This window comes from Mus pahari, chromosome X (genome assembly GCF_900095145.1).
Source record: "Mus pahari chromosome X, PAHARI_EIJ_v1.1, whole genome shotgun sequence".
Taxonomy (NCBI): domain Eukaryota; kingdom Metazoa; phylum Chordata; class Mammalia; order Rodentia; family Muridae; genus Mus; species Mus pahari.
This window is the reverse complement of record NC_034613.1, coordinates 129518630-129541557: the sequence shown is the minus strand read 5'-3', so window position 1 is coordinate 129541557 and position 22928 is coordinate 129518630. Positions and strand designations below refer to the sequence as shown.

The following is a 22928-nucleotide window of genomic DNA, read 5'->3' as shown; positions in this document are numbered from 1 at the left end:
TTTCCTAAATTAGACGACTTTAGTTAAAGTTACTAAATATCAGTTGCCTTGTCAGCAAATGGTAAAGTAATACCTGCTTTTCAGAATTATTAGAAAGCTTAAATGAGATTAAAATATATAGCACATGAAAGGAACTCAAAGTAGCTAATTATTATTATCTATTTCTTATAATAGCTTTTTTTCATTTTGTAGATCTTTTTCTTTGAACAGAAGACTCGACAATTTTTTAAGTCATTGAATTTAATATCTCAATTTGTATAGAATAAATATGAAGTTGTGCCACTTCTCCCAGTATCTTGTAGGTATCTGGACAGTGGGCATGTGGAGCCCTGATCTTGTGGTGCTGACAGCATGCAACTTTCTGAAATGTCACACACACCAACTCCATGACTATATTCCTTAGTCTTCTCTTGGGAACAAAAGCCTAGACTCACCTTCAGAAGATCTGTTAGGCTATGGCTACCTGAGAAATTTCAGAAGAATGAGAATTATACACCCAAGCATTGCTCCTGAATTATTCATTTAATAATTTTAAGAATGAGAATTAATAGTTATATTCCTGGGCTGGAGAGATGGCTCAGAGGTTAAGAGCACTGGCTGCTCTTCCAGAGGTCCTGATTTCAATTCCCAGCAACCACATGGTGTGTCTTACAACCACCTATAATCAGATCTGGTGCCCTCTTCTGGCCTGCTGTATACATAATAAATAAATAAATAAATAAATAAATAAATAAATAAATAAATAAATAAATCTTTAAAAAAATAATTATATTCCCATTCTAAGAATAAAAACCTTTATCCTTACCTGTTATTTTTCATTTTTTTAAAAAAGGAGCATTGATATTTTTCCTGTATGTATATGTGTGGGAGGGTGCCAGTTTCCCTAGAACTAGAGTCACAGACAGTTGTGAGCTGCCATGTGGGTGCTGAGAATTATACCTGGGTCCTCTGGAAATGCAGTTAGTGCTCTTAACTGCTGAGCCATCGCTCCAGCCTTAAGTTATTTTCCTAAGGTTACAGATATAATGACATTTTCAAGCTGAGATGCAAACTCTGGTTTCAGAATCTGCTCTGTTCAGCCAAAGTCTTAGCAGGAATCTTTTCTCACCAATATTAAGAATGAATTCTGGCTAGGCAGTGGTGGTGCATGCCTTTAGTCACAGAACTTGGGAGAAAGAGGCAGGTGGATATCTGAGTTCAAGGCCAGCCTGATCTACTGGGAGAATTCCAGGACAGCCAGGGCTACACAGAGAAACCTTGTCTCAAAACAAAAACAAAAACAAACAAACAAACCAAGAAATAAAACCCAGAATGAATTCTGTTCCCCCGTTAGACTAAACTCCATAAATTATGTCTTCATATCTAGATTAGCTTAAAATTCCCTCCCTTTGCTGCTAATCTCTTTTGCATGTAAGTGGTGAGTGGATTAATTTATGATAGGAACACTTACCCCTTGCCAAGTTCTTTATTGAAAAAGCTGTTATGAAGCTCCCAACCAAATTCAAACTTTCATAGTATTCTACTTTGTGGCTAGACAACCCATAATGATAAAGATTGAAGGTGAAAATGTCATTAAGCCTTACTTTATATCAAGTGTTATTCCTAGGAGGACATACACACACACATATACATACTCTTTACTTAATCTTAATCAAAGCTCATAAAATAACTGAGAAAAAGAGAAATTATATAAAGGCCATTGCAGCTGTTCCAGAATCTGTTATTTTTATACATTTGTTTGTTTAGTGTGTATGTATGTGGGGGGGGGCTGGCATAAACTGCCTGCCTCCACCTCTGCCTTCTGATTGCTGGGATTAAAGGCCTGAGCCACCAGCGACTGACAAGAATCCACTTTATAAGTTTACTTATACTCATCATGTTCTTCTTCTTTCCTCTCCTTTCTTCCTTTCTTCCTTCTTCTTCCTTCCTCCTCCCTCCTCCTCCTCCTCCTCCTCCTTCTTTTTTTGGGTTATCAAGACGGGGTTTCTCTGTGTAGCCCTGGCTGTCCTGGAACTCACTCTGTAGATCGGACTGGCCTTGAACTCAGAAATCTGCCTGCCTCTGCCTCCCAAGTGCTGGGATTAAAGGCGTGCACCACATGTCTGCTATACTCATCTTCTAATATGAAGTTTCCAATCCAGAAAAATCGATTCATTCATTCATTCATTGATTCAATTTGCTTCAACACTGATTTATCATGTGTCATTATTAAAATGAGGATACCAAGTTAAAATAAATACATCCAAAGAGTGTAACATATCCTTATGATCATAAGTACCATGTGATAACATGGTACAGATGAAGATCAAAGAAATAAGGGGATAGTAGGTGAAGTGAAGGGGCAAAAGGAATGGTTTTATGCAAATAAAGGCATGAGGCAATTTGGTATATGGGGTAAATCGTAAACACTGTAGTGGGTATGGGTGGCATAAACGATAGACATTGGAGAATAGTGAGGAAATTGGAGAGAAGTTCCTTGAGACCAAACAAAGAGGGCTTTATGACCTCTAGGAAGGAATAATATTTTCCTGAAATCCTTCCTAGTTCCCACATGCGTGCACACACAAAATAGCATCTAATACCTCCCCCAACTTTAAAGCCTCTTCTTAGAAGTATTTCTATTAATCCAAATAGTACTTACTCCCTAGAGAGCACTAAGAGTAGTATTTACACTTTCATCTGTTTGTTTAAAGCAACAGAAAACCTTTATTTAAAAGTTACATCTTATGTGGCACTGATGAATGGCAGGGGAAGTTTTAGTCAAAGAAAAGTCACTTGATCTCTTGATTGGTCTGCTTGATCTCTGTTAGCTCCAAATAATAGTTTCTAAGACGTTTTTCAGAAACTTTATAGCTCTACAGAACATCATATGAAAAACAGTTCTTAAATTTCACTTAAATAGGATATAATTACTCAGATATAAACATTTAACTATTTATTTCACTTTACTTAAAACTCAAGTAGCGCCTGGCAGTGGTGGCGCATGCCTTTAATCCCAGCTCTCAGGAGGCAGGGGCAGGCAGATTTCAGAGTGAGTTCCAGGACAGCCAGGACTATACAGACAAACACTGTCTTGAAAAAAAGAAAAGAAAGAAAGAAAAGAAAAGAAAAGAAAAGAAAAGAAAAGAAAAGAAAAGAATAGAAAAGAAAGAGAAAGATAAAAAGGAAAAGAAAAAGAAAAAAGAAAAAACCCCTCAAGTAGCATGAAATCTGAGGTTAGAGGATATGAGTTTAAATCTCCTCCATTTACTGGCTGTCTTATCCTGGACTAGTCACTTAAGTGAGCCTCATATTTACTTCACCTGTAAAGTGATGAAAATATCATCTATTGAACAAGACTACTGGAAAGATTATATTAGACACTGTACATAGGGGCACCTACATAAGGCAGATGCTCAATAGTACTCTAAACTATAGGATGTGGCATGAGGAGCTATGGTTAAAGAACCAAACACTTTACCTCCAAACATTCCTAGGGTTTCTGAGCAAACTACATGTTAAAGCATTTTGTAAACTAATGCTAAGAGGTAAAATTGATTTAGTGAAGGTGACCTTTTAGGAAGAAAAATGGTGAATTTTGTTCTCTTGAGAAGCAGGGGTTAGAGATTGAGGTAATAATATTTGATAAAGGATTTAAGAAAAAGCTCTTTATAAAAGGCCAAATTCCAAAACTGGTGAGTGACTCAAAACTTAAGTGTACTCAACTGAGTCACTTCCTCAGGACTAAATCTGAAGACAAATAACAGATCTAGTTTTTTCTATCTGAAGATTTTTTTCCAATTTTTTTTACATATTTGAGAATTGTATACATGCATGAAATATGTATTGATCATATTCATGCCTACTTCCCCTACCTCCAAAACCTTACAGATTCTCCCCAATCATGTTTCCCTCCCAATTTCATATGTTCTTTGTTTTAAAAGTAACTCACCAAATCAAATTATTGCTGTCCATTATACATGGGCATGGGGCCTCCACTGAGGCATGGGTGACCTACCAGGGACCACGCCTGGAAAGAAAACTGACTCTTCTCCCACCCACTCCCATCTGTGGGAATTACATATAGTGGGGGGGGGGGAAATGACATCAACAAGTATACTTCTTTGATCTCTTTTTTTCATCCTAATTCATGTCAACTAGGTAACCCATAGAAGTAGCTTGCCACAAAGCTAGGATGTAAAGGCTATAGGAGGGGCTGGAATACTGCCAAAGACAAAGACCAAAGATTATCCATAATAGCAGGATCCTACCAGCCTACAGGTCTGAATTTTGAGGCTCTTAGTCATCAGTAGCAGGGCCACCAGCTGGGTGTCAACTCTTACCTGCTGGGCAAGCTTTGCAGCTGCTGCAGCCAAGCCTGTCTCAATGGAGGCAACTCTGGTCCCCTCACGAACAGGACGGTCCTGCTTGGGTAGGGTTGGAGTCACACGGGCTGCAAGGGAAACAGGATGCTAATCTAATTGCCAATTATATTCTTCAACTTCTGACTATTCCAAAGGTAGTTATATTGTCCTTCCTGCTTCTAGCTTTTCAAAGAGTCCTATTTAATGACCAAGGCATACACGAATACAAATTAAGCTCCTTGAACTGGCATTTAATGTTGTTCATGTGCTTTTATGTCCTTGTTGTTCCCAACTTACCTACTTTTCCAAACTTGTTTCCTCACCTACTGCTATGGTTTAAACACTCCCTCCAAAATTCATGTGGAAACTTATCATTTCAACAGTATTAGAAGGGAGACCATTAAGAGGTGCAATTAGGTCATGATAGCGCTGTTTTCCTGAATAGTATAAAGTTATTATTGTAGGCCTGGGTTAGGTATTAAAAGGGGTGTATTTCAACTCTCTTTTTTCCTCCTACTCTTTTACTATATGACATCTTGTACTTATGGGAAAATTTAACATGAAGGACTATACCATGCCAGCAATCATGCTCTTAGACTTCCAGCTTCTAGAATCATAGGATAAAAGTCTTTTATTTAGAATTTAGTCAGTTGAAATATTCCATTACAGCTGCAGAAAACAGGCTAAACACCCTTACTTTCTGCTTTTTCAGACAAATGACTTCCTTATTGCACCTCCAGAGTATGATATTGCATTAATTACCCTTCCCTCCATTCTCAGACTTATCACCTGACTGCCTGTTCAGATATATTTTCCTTTTGCATATTTAAAACATGCCTATCCCTCAAAAGTATGCTATATAATAACTTATATAAAATATTTGGGTCCTCACTGATCCCACCTATCTCTTCTTTCTCAGATTTTATAATTGGTGCAAATGACTTGATATGTAACACATACTACCTATTGAAGATTATTATTTTATAGATACCAAATAATGAATTCTTGAAGTTCTTGACATAACTTTTTAATAGCACTTTAACAATACTGAATTTAAAAAATTACTACTTGTTTATCTTTTTTAATAAGCATCTTTTAGGAGCAACAAATATTCAAGTGAAAAAAAGAAAGCCTTTCTTTATAAACAAATCCCAGCTAGGGCTGAGGAGACAGCTTGGTAAAGTGCTTACTGTGCAAGCATGAGGACCAGGGCTCAATCACCAGTCCCACATACATTAAAAACCAAACAAAGTTTGATGACTTGAGTTCATTCTCTAGAATCCACATAAAGGTGAAAGGAGAGAACCAATTCCATAAACCACACACATACCCACCACAGTGATAATCATAGAATAGCATTTAAAAAAGAAGGGTGCTTGGGAAATGGCTCAGTGTGTAAAGCATCTGTTCTGCAAATATGAAGATTCCAACTCAAATTCTCAGAACCCACATAAAGCCAGATGCAGTAGATTTTGTCTGTGATTCTAGTGCTCCTAGAGTAAGCTAGAAGGCAGAGACAAGAGTAGCGGTAGAAGACAATGGGCCAAGTAGTCTAGGGGTATGCAGCAGCAAAGAACAAGAGATCTTGCCTCCCACATGATACAGCAATGACAGACATAGGCCATTATGAATGGGCAAGTGCCTCCCCAGCACTAGGATAACAAGTATCAATCATCAATGCTAGTTGGTTTTGTTTTTGTTTTATAATTTATGTGGGTGCTGGTTGTTGAACTCTGGTTCTCATATTTGCACAAATAAGCACTTTACTGAGCTATCTCCTCATTCATACTGAAATCCTCTGACATCCACACTCATACTGTGCATGTCACCATGACACAACTGTGAAGGTTACAAGACAATGTAGGAGTCAGTTCTTTACTTCTAACAAGTGGGTCCTAGAGATCAAACTCAAGCTGTTTGTAGGAGTCAGTTCTTTACTTCTAACAAGTGGGCCCTAGAGATCAAACTCAAGCTGTTAGGCATGGTACGTACCTCTACCTGTTGAGTCATCTCAAATGGCTCTATAATGTACTTTTAAAAGGTAAGCATGTTTTGAATAGTCAGACAAAAGATACAACCATTAAACAAAACATGTGCATCCAAATATACATGAACATACTCAGACAGACAGACAAATACACACATATACACAAAAGAATGCCAGCTTACAAATGTGGAATTAGTTATAAAACTAAAAATATCACCAGTTTGCAAGTCTTTATGAAACACTGGTTCTAGAGAATTGGATATTCACATAGTGTCTAAGTATTCCTTTACAGGGTATAATAAGCTAGTCCCAAGAAAGAAAACTGGTAAAATTGAGATAGCACCAACACATATAGGATTCCAAGTATGAACTTTAGTTTGTTGTTTTCCTGAGAAAGAGTCTCTCTCTGTAGCCCTAAAATTTGATACATAGACCAGGGTAGCCTTGAACTCACAAAGAGCCAGCTATCTCTCTGTGCAGATATTAAAGGCAAAATCGAGCACATCCAGCTCCGAGTATGAACTTTCATGTCATTAATGATAACTATAATGGAACAGTAGTTATAGTGGAATGTAGTAAGAGGTGAATTGCAGCAATATTTGAGTTGTTAAGAAATTAAAAGCAAGCTATTTACAACATTTTGAGAGTTTAGAAAGTACAGGTATAGAAAAACTTAAATGATACTATGAGAAAAAAACAGTCTCTTAAAAAAAGCCAATGTGTCAGGCAGTGGTGGCGCACGCCTGTAATCCCAGCACTTGGGAGGCAGAGGCAGGCGGATTTCTGAGTTCGAGGCCAGCCTGGTCTACAGAGCAAGTTACAGGACAGCCAGGACTGCACAGAGAAACCCTGTCTTGAAAAACCAAAAAACCAAAACCAAAACAAAAACAAAACCAAACAACAACAACAGCAAAAAGTCAATGTTACATGAAAGCAAATAAGCAAATCTAGAAGATGATACTGGCTACAGGACCATTATATCAGTTTCTAAAAGAAAACTAACAAAACCAAGACGAACTGTTCTAGATTAAGAGTGATTTAAAAGAAAAGAATCATGAGAAATGGTAAATATTATTTTAGGCCACTAACATTTATGTAGTTTATTAAGAAGTGAAAGTATCATCAACTGTGGAAGATAATTCAATGGCAAAGCACTTGCCACATAAACGTGAAAACTGGAGTTTGGATCCCCAAACTGGATATGGTAAGGCACATCTATAATCCAAGAATGCCTATAATGGATGGGAGGCAGAGATAGAAGAATCCCTGAAAATAGGGGTAATTAGCACTGAACAAGAAGAGATTCTGTCACAAACAAGGTGGGAGGACAAGGGCCCACACCTGAGGTTATTCTCTCAACTCCACATACACACAACTGTATACATATATAAATAATCACTCAGGAGTGAACATACATATATAAACAATCACACAGGAGTGAACATGCACACTCACAAACACGATACACAGAAACATACATCATACATATTCAAAAATTAATAAGCTCTTGAATGTTCTTCAGTGCAAATAGCCCAACCAATGAGATGAAAAAAATTATTTTCTCTCCCCAAATTCCATGTTCACTTCAGGTACCTACTTTCCCTCTCTTCCTTCCCTTCCTTAGGGATAACTTTTTAGTAGTTGACAATCTTGGGACTCTTGCAGAGCCCAAGAGTCTGCATAGTTTTCCTCCTTGAAAACAAAATTATCATAGTGGGGCTGGGATGACCGTTACCAGAATATTCTTAGAAGCTTTAGATGGCTTAGTGAACTCTTCTGGTTTCCTTCATCTCAAGTCATAAGATTTCAAAAATAATAGCTATGATTTTTCTATCTAGATTACACCAACTATGTCACACAATCAATTTAGCCCTGGCACCTAACATGGTACTAAAAGTAACAGATGCTTGCCAACTAAGCAAATGAGTGGCTGAATGAGATCTTGGATTACAGATGTCTTACATTGATCTCTATTTTTCACCTGATTAGTCCTACAGAGTATAAGATACAGAATGCTAGATCACCTTTAGGACTCCATGGAGCATCATCTGAATTCTTCTTTTTCTTGGGTCGAGATTTCAAAGCAGGGTCATCATCATCAGACTCCAGAGATGGATAGACTGTAGGGAGAAGTGAAGACAGGATAAATTAAATCTCATCCAAAAGAACAAAGACAGAATGATACATACTTCAGTCCTTCCTCTTCCTGTTCAAGTATATTCATTTGCTTAATCCACATTCAACTGCAGAAGGTTCCTAAGTATCTTACATTTTGTACTTTTTCTATAGTTGTACCCTTGTTATGAAAGTCCTTCTACATTCACCAAATTCTTAGTCACTCAGGGTAGTTACTTGGCTCACCTTTTTAAATTTGGCTCTAGATTTAGTTCTATAGTCATCCAGGAAATGCAAATCAAAACAACCTTGAGATCCCACCTCACACCAATCAGAATGGCTAAGATCAAAAACTCAAGTGATAGCACATGCTGGTGAGGATATGGAGAGAGAAGGAACACTCCTCCACTGCAAACTGGTACAACCACTCTGGGAATCAATCTGGCAGTTCCTCAGAAAATTGAAAATAGTTCTACCTGAAGACTCAGCTATACTCTTAGACATATACCCAAAAGATGCTCCACCAAAACATGTGCTCTATTATGTTCATAGCAGCCTTATTTATAATAGCCAGAACTGGAAACAACCTAGATGTCTCTCAACCAAAGAATGGATACAGAAAATGTGGTTGATTTACACAATGGAATACTACTCAGCTATTGAAAACAATGACTTCATGAAATTCACAGGGAAATGGATGGATCTAGAAAATATCATCCTGGGTGACATAACCCAGACCCAAAAGGACATGCATGGTATATACTCACTGACAAGTGGATATTAGCAAAAAAGTACAGAATTCCTAGGATACAACCCACAGATCATAAGAAGTTTATCAAGTAGAAAGGCTCAAGTGAGGGTGCCTCAATCCTACTTAGAAGGAGGAAGAAAATAATCACCTGAGGCAGAGGGACAGAGGGACCAGGATGGGAGAGGGGAGGGGTAGGGGAAAAGCGAACAGGATCAGGTATGGCGGCAGGGCCAGGAGAGAAGCTCAGAAGACCAGGAGAATGAATGGAAATATGTAGCCTTGTGGAGGAGGGAGGCTTTAGAAAGTACTAGAGACTGGGGAGGTGAGAGACTCTCAGGACTTAATGGGGTGTCCTTTGCCAAAATGCCCAACAATGGGGAGAAGGAACTTGAAGAGTCTACCCCAGTAGAAAGACAAGGCATCAAGTTACTAACCCATGGTAAAAAAAAAAAAATCTGACCTAGAATTGTCTAAAAGAACTGCAGGGACATAAGATGGAAAAGAGACTGAGGGAAAGGCAGTCCAGTGACCGGTCCAACACTGGATCCATATCATGGGGGTGGAGGATACCAAGACCTGACACTATTACAGATGCTATGATGTGCTTACAGACAGGAGCCTAGCATGGCTACCCTCTGAGAGGTCCTACTAGCAGTTGACTGAGACAGATGCAGATACCCAACCATTGGACTGAAGTCATGGACCCCTAGTTGAATTAGGGAAAATCTGAAAGAAGCTGAAAGGGAGAGTGACCCCATAGGAAGACCAGCAGTCTCAACTAACCCAGACACCAGGAGCTCCCAGAGACTGAGCCACCAACCAGGTAGCATACTTGGGCTGGTCTGATGCCCCCCAACACATATATAGCAGAGAACTGCCTGGTCTGGCCTGAGTGGGAGATGTGCCTAATCTTTGACAGACTTAAGGCCCCAGGGAAGGGGAAGGTTTAGGGGTAGGGGCAACCTCTCAGATGCAAGTGGGAGGAGGAGTGGGATGAAGAACTATAGGAGGGGGGACTGGGAGGGGAGCAATAGCTGGAATGTAAATAAATATTTTTTTAAAAAGAGTATAATCATGCTCTCATAATCTGATTCAGATTCCTCCTTTTCAGCTCTCCATCTCAACCTGTGTTTTATGCCTGCCATGGAGATGTAGTATTGTACTTAGGAACTGATTATTACATTTGCTGCCTCTAATTTACAAATGAGTCCAGGGATGTGTGTTTGATTTTATACTAAAGCAGCCCATACAATGAAAAGTAGGTATTTGTTTGTGAAAGAATGGGAAAAGTAAATATTTAATATACATAATAGGAAAAAAACGACTAAGTTAAACTAGGACCAAAATTATTGGAACTGCACAATCTAATAAAATATCTATATTTAACTATCCTACCTTACGGAAACAAATAGAAGTATGCAGATTATCATAAAATCCATAGGCAATTCCTCATAATCCATAGACAAGTCACTTAGGATTTTTAATGGGAATATGGTCTAAAAAGATCCAAATGATGATGTAAAATTCTGAGGCCACTCCCAAGCCTAGAAGAAAACTCTAAGAGTAACAATCTCACAAGAATTCTCCAACTTTTTTTTCCAGAGGGCTTTTCTATAGAAAGGGAGTCTATTTTCCAGACCTTCCTCCTTTAGCAAAGAGGTGAAAACTTTACCTCCTGATTTTTTAATTAAAAAAAAAAAAAAGCATTTAACTGTTCTTAGAAAGGAATGAATACTAACACAGCTGTTTCATGAAAAGCCACCAATATATTACTTTGTTGGGTCTGAAAGGATTTCTACTTTAAAGAAATGTGACACAGAAGAAAGACTTGGTGCCTTAGAGTCAGAAAACTATACTTTGAAATTTTGGATAGCACAGTAGTGGCCTAAGAACAGTTTCAGAGTCTTAACCCATAACATTGAAATAGTAGGTAATACCACCTGCCTTGCAAAGTTGTGTTCAAAAGTTGTACATAACAGATGATGCATAGGGCCAGTAAGATGGCTCAGCAGGTAAAGATGCTTGCTGTGCAAGCCTGATGACTTGAGTTCAATTCCCAGATCCAACATAAAGGTGGGAAGAATGAGCTGTACAAGTTGTCCTCTGACCTCCACAAGTGCTATGGCATACGTACCCATCCCCACACATAAGGTATAATTAAGTCTATGCATTGAAAGAAAATATATTTAAAAATGCATAATAAAGGGCTGGCGAGATGGCTCAGCAGGTAAGAGCACTGACTGCTCTTCCAAAGGTCCTGAGTTCAAATCCCAGCAACCACATGGTGGCTCACAACCACCCATAATGAGATCTGACCCATCTGAAGACAGCTACAGTACTTATGTACTTATGTACTTATGTATAATAATAAATAAATCTTTGTGCTGGAGCAAGCGGGGCCAACTGGAGCAAGCAGAGGTCCTTAAAATTCAGTTCCCCACAACCACACGAAGGCTCACAACCATCTGTATAGCTACCGTGTACCCATGTACATAATAAATAAATAAATAAATAAATAAATAAATAAATCTTTTAAAAAATGCATAATAAAATATAAGTTTGAAGCTACTTCCTGATTTTAAAACGTATTACCAAATGATAGTAACTAACTGTGTGCAACTGGCATAAAGGCAGCTATAAAAACCAATGAGAATGAATATAAAGTGCAGAAAAAAAGCCATGAATAATGATCAAATGATTTTGGGCAGGTGGTGGTGGGGGACAAGATCTCATTCTGCTGCCAACGCTGGCTTCGAATATCAAATGCTTCTGCCTCCTGAGTGTTGGAATGACAGGTATAAAACACTGTAACCGGCTTGCACTAAGATTTTTGCACCCAGTTTTTTTATTAATATTTTTAATTGACATACAAAATAACGGCCTATAACACTTTATGCATCTATATCACTGTATTTTGCAATATGACTCCACTCTCCCTTAGTTGTACTTAATCTCAATAATCTCTAAGAGAATAAAATAATACAAAGCATTTTTTCCAACTACTAAAAAGGTAAAAATCTATAACAGAAAGATGTATGGAAAATTCACAATTGGGTGGAAATTATTACATACCCAAAAAGAATCAAAGAAATAATCATATATATAATTTCAATGACTTTGATATGGGGCCAGTGAGATAAAATGCCTATCATCAAGCTCTGGAATCCACATTGTGGAAGGAGAAAACTTATTCCCACAAACTGTCATCTAACCTCTGTACATGTATAACATAAAATAAAATCAAATTTAAAAGGTATAGAAAAGATTTTAAAAATTTTTATATGAATTAAAACAAAAGTAGTACACAGATAGCAAGCAATTTAAAACTGCAAATACCTACATTTAAGATGAAAAACCCTAAATCAACAACCTATGTTCATACATTAGAAAACTAGAAGGAATAAAACTGCGTCCAAAGTTAGAACAAAAAGAGATTATAGTGGAGATGACAGGGAGCGGGAGAAGAACATATCAAATCAAAAAGAACAAAGAGTGGAGCTATCCCTGACTCTTCTATCCACTTTTGGGGTCCTTCTCCTCTTATTGGGTTGCTTCATCCAGCCTTAGTATGAAGGGAGGTGTGGGGGCTAGTGAGATGGCTCAGCAGGTAAGAACACTGCTCTTCCGAAGATCCTGAGTTCAAATCCCAGTAACTACCCGTAATGAGATCTGACACCCTCTTCTGGTGTGTCTGAAGACAGCTACAGTGAACTTATGTATAATAATAAATAAATCTTTGGGCCAGAGCGAGCAGGGTCAAGCGGGGTTGACTAGAGCAAGCAGAGGTTCTAAAAGTTCAATTCCCAAACAACCACATGAAGGCCCACAACCATCTGTACAGCTACAGTGCACTCATATACACAAAATAAATAAATACTTAAAAAAAATAAAGAAGGGAGGTGCGTAGTTTTATTGCAACTTGATATGCTGCCCTTTTCTGAAAGGAAATATAAGAGGAGGAGTGGTAGATGGGAGTCTGGGAAGAGGGGAGGTGAAGGAGAACTAGGAGGATAGGGAAAGAGGAAACTACAATCAGGATGCAATATATGAGAGAATAAATAAATTAATTAAATTAATATATAAAAAGAATCATTAAGTCTCCTACCTGCCCCTGCCATCTCCACATCCACAGCCTAGCTCAGGGACCACAGTTTACAAACCAGCTTTGCCTGACTACATACCCCCACTCCCATCCACTTCTTCCCATCTCCACACCCACAGGCCGAGTTCCAGACCTGTGACTCTGATATAACCTGGTAAGTCTCTCTCCTGCAAGCCCATGTACCTGCTCCACCTTCATCTCTACAACCATAGGCCTAACTGGAAACCACATCTCCTATACTTGCTTTGCCTAGCCTGGGTCCAATCAAGCAACTCATAAATACACCAGCTTTACCTGGCCTAATTCTGGACACATAACTCCTGCACTGGTCAAATCTAAGGAAAGCTAAAATCTCACATTGGGCACACAACCAAAGAAAAGTCCCACAAACCCAGGTTACATTAAAAAAAAAACCAACCATATGAGCGGCCCAAACAATAGTGTCCCACCAAACCTACTAGTCCTATAGAAATGTTCTGTTATGAGAATTGCTAGATGAGCCCCAGGGCACAGAATTAAAAGAAAAATAACTTCATTAAGAAATTCAAGAAGTTTAAAAGAAGACATCAACACCTCACTGACCTTCAAGAGGATAACACAAAGTTAAGTAATGTATAACAAAATACAAATATAGAACTGAACAAAATGATGAAGACAGTTCAGGATTTAAAAACCAAACAAGGGTACCCTTAGCTCTGCTAACCCTTTCTGAAGCCAGACCTCAAGTCCCAATTAAGAGTCTTTCAGAGTCAGTTCCCTTCCCATGTAAAACTCAACTACAAACGCATCACAGACCTAAACCAACAAGTCATAAAGGAAAACCCATCAGACTAACATCTGATATCTCAATGGAAATTTTGAAAGTCAAAAGAACCTGCAGCAATGCACTTCAAGTTCTAAAAGATCACAATTGCCACCTTAGACTATAGTACCCAGCAAACTGCCATGGTTGAAGGAGAATGAAAAACATTCCATGATAGAGACTAAATCAATCTTTTGCTTGCATGTTATAATTTCTGATTTTGAGTTTTTAATGGGAATTGGTATGTGTGTATTTGTGTTATTTTTTTCTATTCTGTTTATGTGGGGAATTTTTTTGCTTGCTTGCTTTCTAGAGAGAAAGGGAATGAAAGTGGGTGGGTGGGGAGGTGGAGAGGATCTAGGAGTTGGTGGAGGGGAAACCATGATCAGACTACATCTCTAAAATAGACTACATCCTGGAATGCAAAACAAATCTTTACAAATTCAGAAAGACTCCATGTATCCTATCTTACTGTAAGATAATAAAACACAAAACCAAAAGCAAACAAATGTCTAGTAAGTACACAAATGCATGGCAATAAGGAGATAAAAACCCCTCACTGCTGAATGATGAATGGGTCAAAGAAGAAATTGAGAAGGAAATAAAAGAAAACAATCTTGGTACTTAATAAAAATAAAAACAAAGCACAACAAAATCTCTGGAGAGATTTATGGCTCTAAGTGCCTACACTTAAAGATCAGAAAGACCCAAGTATGGTGACTCACTTTAATCAGTGCAGACCTTTCTAAATTCCAAACCAGCCTTGTCTCCATTGCAGGTTCTAGACTGACCAAAGCTACACATAAAGACCCTGTCTCAAAAAACAAACAAGTCAGAAATAACACAATTATTTTACTTAAAGATGCCACTCAAGATTTTGGAAAACAAAAACAAAGCAAATTCAAATACAGTATGTGGCAAGAAATCAAAAAAAAAAAAAATAACAGCAGAACCTAGTAAGATAGAAACAAAGAAAGCAATATAATGAATCAACAAATCTAAGACCTCTATAGAAAGATGAACAAAATTGACACTTTTGACACAACTAAACCAAAGAAAGAAACAGGTGATCTAAACTAACAGAATAAAAAATGAACAGGGAATCATTTGTAACAGATATAAGGAAATTCAGAATATTGTAATGGAATACTTTAAAAACTTATAGCTCATTAACTTAAAAAAATCTAAAAGAAATAAACAAATTCCTAGATTCATCCAAACCACCAAAGTTAAACCAAGAAGAGATCAACAACCTAAACAGAAATGTAACATAGGAAACAGTAATAAAAATAATTCTAACTACAAAAGTACAGGTCCAGAGGCAGGCAGATTTCTGAGTTCCAGGCCAGCCTGGTCTACAGAATGAGTTCCAGGACAGCCACGGATATACAGAGAAAACCTGTCTCAGAAAAAAAAAGTGCAGGTCCAAATGTATTCACAGAAAAAATTTAACAGATCTGTAAAGAATTATAGTCAATTCTTATTAAATTATTCAAAAAGTAGACAAGGATCCATTAAACTGTCCCTATTTGCACATAACATATTCTAAAAACAACTATAAAACTTCTAGAAATGAACAACAGATGGTAGGATACAAAAATCACAAAAATCTGTATCTAGGGCTCCATATCCTGGTCCACAACTCCAGCAGAAGACTCCTACTCTACCAGAGGCTATGCTGGATACTAGCAACCCCAGGTAAAACACTCACCTATCACTTTCTAATACTTCTTAAAGCTGGTCCAGCAGTTCCCAACAGCACCCCCTCCCCTGGGCTCCATATTCCAGTCCACAATTCTGGCAGAAGACCCTGCTCTTCAATAGAAGGCCACAATGTTACTAGGAACCCCAGGCCCACACATCCTGCAGAAGATCCCTGCTCTTCAAGAGGCCAAGATGGTACTAGAAACCCCAGAGGCCACACCAGTATCTAAAACCCCAGAAGCCATACCAGTTCCCAGAATCCAAGAGGCAACAACAGGCACCTAAACCCTAGAGGTCACACAGACTAACAAAACACCAAATGGAGACACCCTACTGAACCTGAAGACTCACTGATTGACAGACCACAGGCTGCTCATACCAGAAGACCTGAAAGAAAACCAAGAGAAAAAACATCCATTCATCAAAGATAAACTCAGAAATAGGCAGCTAAATTATAATAACCTCAAACCCAAATGACTGGAGGCCAGTATAAGAATATAACAACAGCCAGGGCAACATTGCACCACCAGCTATCCTACTGTAACAAGCCTTAGATATTTAAATGACCTTAAATCCAATCTTTGATACAAGTTGATATGAGTCCTTAAAGAGGAAATGAATATATCACTTAAAGAAATTTTAGAAAAACATAAACAGGATAAGGAAATGAATAAAACTGTTCAAGACCTGAAAATGGAAATAGAACCAATAAAGAAAACACAAACCAAGGGACTCTTGGGAGATGTAAAATCTAGGTAAGCCAACAGGAACTACAGATGCAAGCATCACAAACAGAATAAAAGATATGGAAAGGAGAATCTCAGGTATGCAAGATAGGAGAGAAGAACTTGAGAGACTTGTTACATCAGTCTAAAGAAAATGTTATTTCTAAAAAACCCTTGAACCAAAATATCCAGGAAACCTGAGACATGATGAAAAACTAAACCTAAGTATAATAGGAGTGGAAACACTAAACATACAGAACAAAGAAAGAATATTAAAAGCTGCAAGGGAAAAATGTCAAGTAACAAAAAGGCAGATCTATCAGAATTATACCTGACTTCTCAAAGCTACAAGGGCCTGCACAGGTGAGCTGCAGACTCTGTCCAGATGCCAGAGACCACAGACCCAGAGTACAATACCCAGAAAAACTTTCAATCACCAGAGATGGAACAAACAAGATATTCCATGACAAACTCAAATTTAAACAAAATCTATCCACAAATTTACCCTCAGAAGGTACTACAAGGAAAACTCCAATCCTCGTAAGTTAACTATACCCAAGAAAACACAGGAAATAATTTCCCACTTGCACAAGGGAACTACATTCGTGTGTCCATGTCATTCCCACCTACACCATCATCACCAAACAACAAACAATTAACAATCATTGGTCTTTAATATCAATCCCCAACCCCCCAAAGTCAAGGGGCTAACAGAATGGATGTTTCATACAAGAAACACACTTTAGGCTAGAAAAATGGCTCAGGAATTAACAGCACTGGCTGCTCTTCAGGACCAGGGATCAATTCTTGGTACCCACATGGCAGCTCACAATTATCTCTAGAAAGACAAACATGGTATGTAATCACTTATAAGTGGATATCACCTATAAAGTTAAAGGAAACCATGCTACAATCCACAGAACCAGAGGAACTAAGTAACAAAGAGGTCTTGAGGAGAGGGATACATGAATCTCCCTGGAAAGGGGAAGTAGAATAGGTATTGTGGGTGAATGGGGGGATGAAAACAAGAGGGTTCAGGTTGTAGGGGGGAGGATGGAGGGAGAGAGTACTGGGAAAGATGGCTAGAATTAGGGGGGGCATCTTCTGGGTAAGGTAGAAACCTAATGCAATGGAAACTCCCAGTTATCTACAGGGGTAACCTTAGCTAAGATTCCTAGCTGGGGGGGGGGGAATCTGAGACTGAAGTTGCCGTCTTCTGTAACCAAGCAAGGCTTCCAGTGGAGGAACTTGGACACCAACCCAGCCACAAAACTTCAACCTACAATTTGTTCTGCCTATAAGAAATGATGATATAGAAGTGGCACAGAAATTGTGGGAGTAATCAACCAATGACTGGTCAACCAATGACTGGTCCACCCTGAGACTCATGCCTTGAAAGGGAGCCCACCTTGACACTCCCCAGAGGACCAGGATCCAGAGCCTGGATAAGCCCAGAAACCTAGGATAGACCCAAACATGACTGCTATGCTCATAGATTGGTGCCTAACCCAATTATTATCAGAATTATTCATCTATCAACTAATAGAAACAGTTCCAGAGACCTACAAACATTATTATGAAGCCAGGTGAATTCTATTGAAGCAGTCTCTCTCTCTCTCTCCTCTCTCTCTCTCTCTCTCTCTCTCTCTCTCTCTCTCTCTCTCTCTCTCTCTCTCTCTCTCTGTGTGTGTGTGTGTGTGTGTGTGTGTTGTGGGGATGGGCGGTGGGTAAGGGATTGTAGGAGCTAGAGGGGTCAAGGTACTACAACAAAATGGCCCATTGAATCAACTAACCTGTGCTCATAGGAGCCCACAGAGACGGAATCAACAACCAGGGAGCCTGTATGGGGCTGACATAGATATGTTATAGCTGTGTAGCTTGGTTTTCTTGTGGGACTCCTAATAGTGGGAACGGGGGACTGTCTCTGATTCATTTGCCTACTTTTGGGACCCTTTTTACTCCTACTGGGATGTCTGGTCTAGCCTTAATAGGAGGGGAGGCACCTAATGTTACTGCAACTTGATATGCCACATTTGGTTGATATCCAAAGGATGCCTGTGCTTTTTCTGAAGAGAACTGGATGAGGAAGGGATATGGAGAGGACAGGTAGGAGGGAGAAACTGTGAGGAGAGGAGACAAGGAAACTGAGGTCAGGATGTAAGAAATAATTAAAAAAAGAAATAAATCAATATCTATACACCAACAACACACTGAGCCATTAAAAAAATATCAAGAACTAAATATAACCAAGAAGATGAAAGATGTCTACAATGAAAACTTTAAGTCACTGAAAAAAAAGAGACTGAGAATAATACTAGAAAATGGGGAAAACACTCCATGTTCATGGATTGGTGCAGTTAATGAATACTCTGCCAAAACCTATTTATAGACTTAATGTAATCATAATCAAAACCCTTCTCATTCCTCACAAAATAGAAAACACTATTCTAACATTCACCACAAAAGACCCCAGATAGTTAAAACAAACTTCAGTAAAAAGAACAAAGCTGGAAGGATTACCAGTCCAGATTTCAAAACTGTTACAGAGCCATGGTAATGAAAACAGAATGGTATGGGTAAAACCAAAAAGAACATCCAGGCATGTGGACCCGTAAAATATAATAGAAGGAAGAAAAATGGGTACATGTAAATACAGCCATTTAATATTTAATAAAGATGCCAAAAACATAAACTGGATAAAGATAGCAACTATGACAAATGATGCTGGGAAAATTCAATGTCTACAGGTAGAAGAATTAAATAAACCTGTATTTATCACTTTGCATAAAAAGTAACTGAAGCTGGGCAGTGGTGGCGCAGCCTTTAATCCCAGCACTTAAGAGGCAGAGGCAGGCAGATTCCTGAGCTCGAGGTAAGCCTGGTCTACAGAGTTCCAGGACAGCCAGGGCGACACAGAGAAACCCTGTCTTGAAAAAGAAAACAAACAAACAAAAAGTAACTCAAATACCAAACTGTAAAACCTGAACCACTAAAAGTGCTAGAAGTGAAGACAGGCAAGGTTCTACAAGATAAAGGCACAGGAAGACTTTCTGAATAGGATTATTTGCCTAAAAATTAAAGCCAAAGAAACAAGTGGGCTGGAGAGATGGCTCAGTTGTTAAGAGCACTACTGCTGTCTAGAGGACCAAGGTTCAATTCCCAGCAACCACATGGCAGCTCACAACTGTCTGTAACTCCAGTTTTAGGGAAATCTGATACTCTCACACAGATATACATGCTGGTAAAACATTAATGCATATAAGATAAAAACAAACAAACAATTGAGAGAAGAAGCCCACAGAACAGAGAGAAGCTTTGGCAGCTACATACCTGACAAATGATTAATATCTATGGCTTTATAAGATATTCAGAATGGGAGTAAAAAAAGTGATGCATTCAAAAATGGGCTAATAATGTGAACAGAGAATTCTCAAAGGGAGAAATAAAAGTAGCTAAGAAGTATCTTTAAAAATGTTCATCAGGGCAGACCTGGGAAGTGAATGTGATTGGGTTTCAGGATGTGAAATTCCCAACCAATAAAAATATGAAACTGATTAAATAAAATCAATCACTAGAGAAATGCAAGTCAAAACTTCTTTGAGATTTCAGCTTAACCTAGTCAGAATGCCTAAGATCAAGACAACAAATGGAGAGAACTTAGGGAAAGGGAACCTCTTTCACTGTTTATTGGTACAGTTGCAAATTCACATATCTGCTCTAGATATTAATGTGTGGAACTCTTAAAAAGCTAAGAAATACAGTCGAGTGGTGTTGGCCAAGAGGCAGAGATAGGCAGATCTCCGAGAGTTCTAGGCCAGTCTGGTCTACAGAGCTAGTTCCAGGACAGCTAAAGCTGTCTCACAACAAACAAAAATCTATGAAATAAATATACCAGATGACCTTTCAAAAACTAGTCTTTTCATATGACCAAAGGACTTAACACTTTTTCTACAGATACTTCCTCAGCTATGTTCATTGTTATTCTAATCACAATCGTCAAGGCATCAGAAACAACCTAATTGTCCTTCAATTGATGGAAGGATAGTGAATATGTCGTACATATATAACTTGAAATACAGTTTAGCCGTAAAGAAAAACAAAATAATGAAATTTGCAATAAACAGATATAACTAGAAAAAATTATACTGATTAAAGTAACCCAAGACCCAAAAGACAAATACCACATGTTCTCTTCCATTTTCAGCTCAAAGCTCTGAATATGAAGTATCTTGGAGTAACCACAGAAAGCAATAAAGTAAAAAGGGACCATGGGGGTGACAGAAGGAGTACTAGAGACAAGAATAGCAGGATATAGGTGATATTAAAGGAGAGATGGGAAAGTGAGGGTGGAGTGAAGTTTACATGGGAGGGGAATGTCAATAGAGAAAGAAAAGGAAAACAGAAAAATAGCATTCACTAAGAAAGACATAAGCAATCATATTTTTCATTTACATAAAATTATAAGTAATACATTTAAATGAATATGCATACATAGATACATAGCCTAAATATAGTTATAAATTTTGGGGGAATAATACTCCTCCAAAGAGTGACAGACTATTAACAAAAGCTCCAGTAACATGACTGAAAAACCACCTTTCAAGTTGTTTGTCAGGAGTTCAAGAGACTCCTAAAACATGACAGCACATTACTGTTGTCCTTGGTTGCCTCCCAGAGGTTGAAGTTCCTACTGTGGATGACATTATACACTTTATACGCAGGAATCAGAGAATCTGAGCTCGGTCTGACCTGAAAGTCTCCTCCTTGACGAGTAGCTTTCATGGTTCCAGAAGTTGGTATGCAAACTGCCAAGGAAGGGAAGCAACTAATAACCCTACCCTGCTGTGAGTCATAGGAACCAAACAGCATGGCAGGATATCTTCAAGAGTACAATAATAGCTCTCCTTATCTTGGTGGCAAGCAACAAGAGGGAAATTAAACCTAATATTGGAAACCCAGCCAACTACCCATGGCTAGTAAGGTCATATATCTGCACTCTAAATACTTAATCTTAAACCCACAAATAAGTGTAGCTTTCACTTCTCATCAAAGAAGCTTTTCATTGTAACAGATGGGGACTATTATTTAAAAACAACAACTGGTCACAATGTAGAGAACTGACTGTGAAGTGTCAAAACACAATGGATACATCTACAGCATAACTCCAGCACCCAAAGCTCAGGAGATACCACAAAAGTGGGGGTAGAAAGATGATAAAAGCCAGGACCAGGAAATTTAGTCTGAGATTGTATTTCCTAGAAATGGCGGGGACCCATAATATCTTAATAATATGGCTACCTAAACAAGACCTGAAGAACAGTACCAACAGACATGCTAATATGGAAGGGGAGAATCTCACTGGTCCCCATCCCTAGATAAAGAACTACAGGCAATTAAAGGACTGCTGAGAAAGGTAGAATCAATCTTCTGGAGGAATAAAGCCCCACCCACTACTGTATCTAATAACACCAAGTGGTCAACTATGAAATCACATCATAAAAGTAACACTAAATGGTCTAAATGGACCAAGCAACTTGTATTTATATACTTATGCAATAAAAGGAAAAGAGGCCATGAATTTGAGAAGAGCTGGGGAGGTACATGGAAGGGATTAGAAAGAGAAAACTGAAGGGAAAAAGATATATTTATATTTTAATTAAAAAACAGATTTTTTAAAAGAACCCTTAAAATTAGACCAGAAAGATGGCTCAGTGAACAAGGATGTTGCCACTAAACCTGATAATCCAAGTATGACCACAGAAATGCATATGTAGAACAAGAAGAACAATTCCTTCTAACTCCATAACAGTATAGGTGCACACATATGCGTGTGCATGCACACACACACAATCAATATATATATATATATATATATATAATGATTTTTAAAATAATAAGATTATCTCTTGAAAAGTTCAATATAATTGGCAAGTATTTGATTTAGACGGACAAAGAAAAGACAAATACCTCATATAAGAAATGAAATGGGGATAGAATTAGAAGTGAGGAGGACACAACATCTGCCCTAACACCGGAAGTAACTGGGACCAGCAGGACCCAGGCATCCAGGAACTCTGCCTGACTCTACCTTTCTCTGCACAGGTTCCTTCTGATCTGAGCCAGTGCCCTGAGCAGTCAGAATGGCTAAGATTAAAAATTCAGGTGACAGCAGATGCTGGCGAGGTTGTGGAGAAACAGGAACACTCCTCAATTGCTGGTGGGATTGCAAGCTTGTACAACCACTCTGGAAATCAGTCTGGCGGTTCCTCAACGAATTGGACATAGTACTACCGGAGGACTCAACAATACCTCTTCTGGGCATATACCCAGAAGATCTTCCAACTGGTAATAAGGACACATGCTCCACTATGTTCATAGCAGCCTTATTTATAATAGCCA

General features: G+C 38.4%; 1 protein-coding gene across 5 annotated transcripts in view; it reads right to left on the bottom strand.

The window, feature by feature from the left end:
* The window catches only part of Phf8 (PHD finger protein 8), a 109973-nt gene that overhangs the window by 4245 nt on the left and 82800 nt on the right, over positions 1 to 22928 (bottom strand). For all 5 annotated transcript variants that reach the window (XM_021187339.1, XM_029534136.1, XM_029534134.1 and 2 more), the window contains 2 exons: positions 8355 to 8450; positions 4323 to 4432 (listed from right to left, as the gene is read on the bottom strand). In XM_021187339.1, coding sequence (XP_021042998.1) covers positions 4323 to 4432; positions 8355 to 8450 — 206 coding nt within the window. The remainder of the gene's footprint in view (positions 1 to 4322; positions 4433 to 8354; positions 8451 to 22928) is intronic.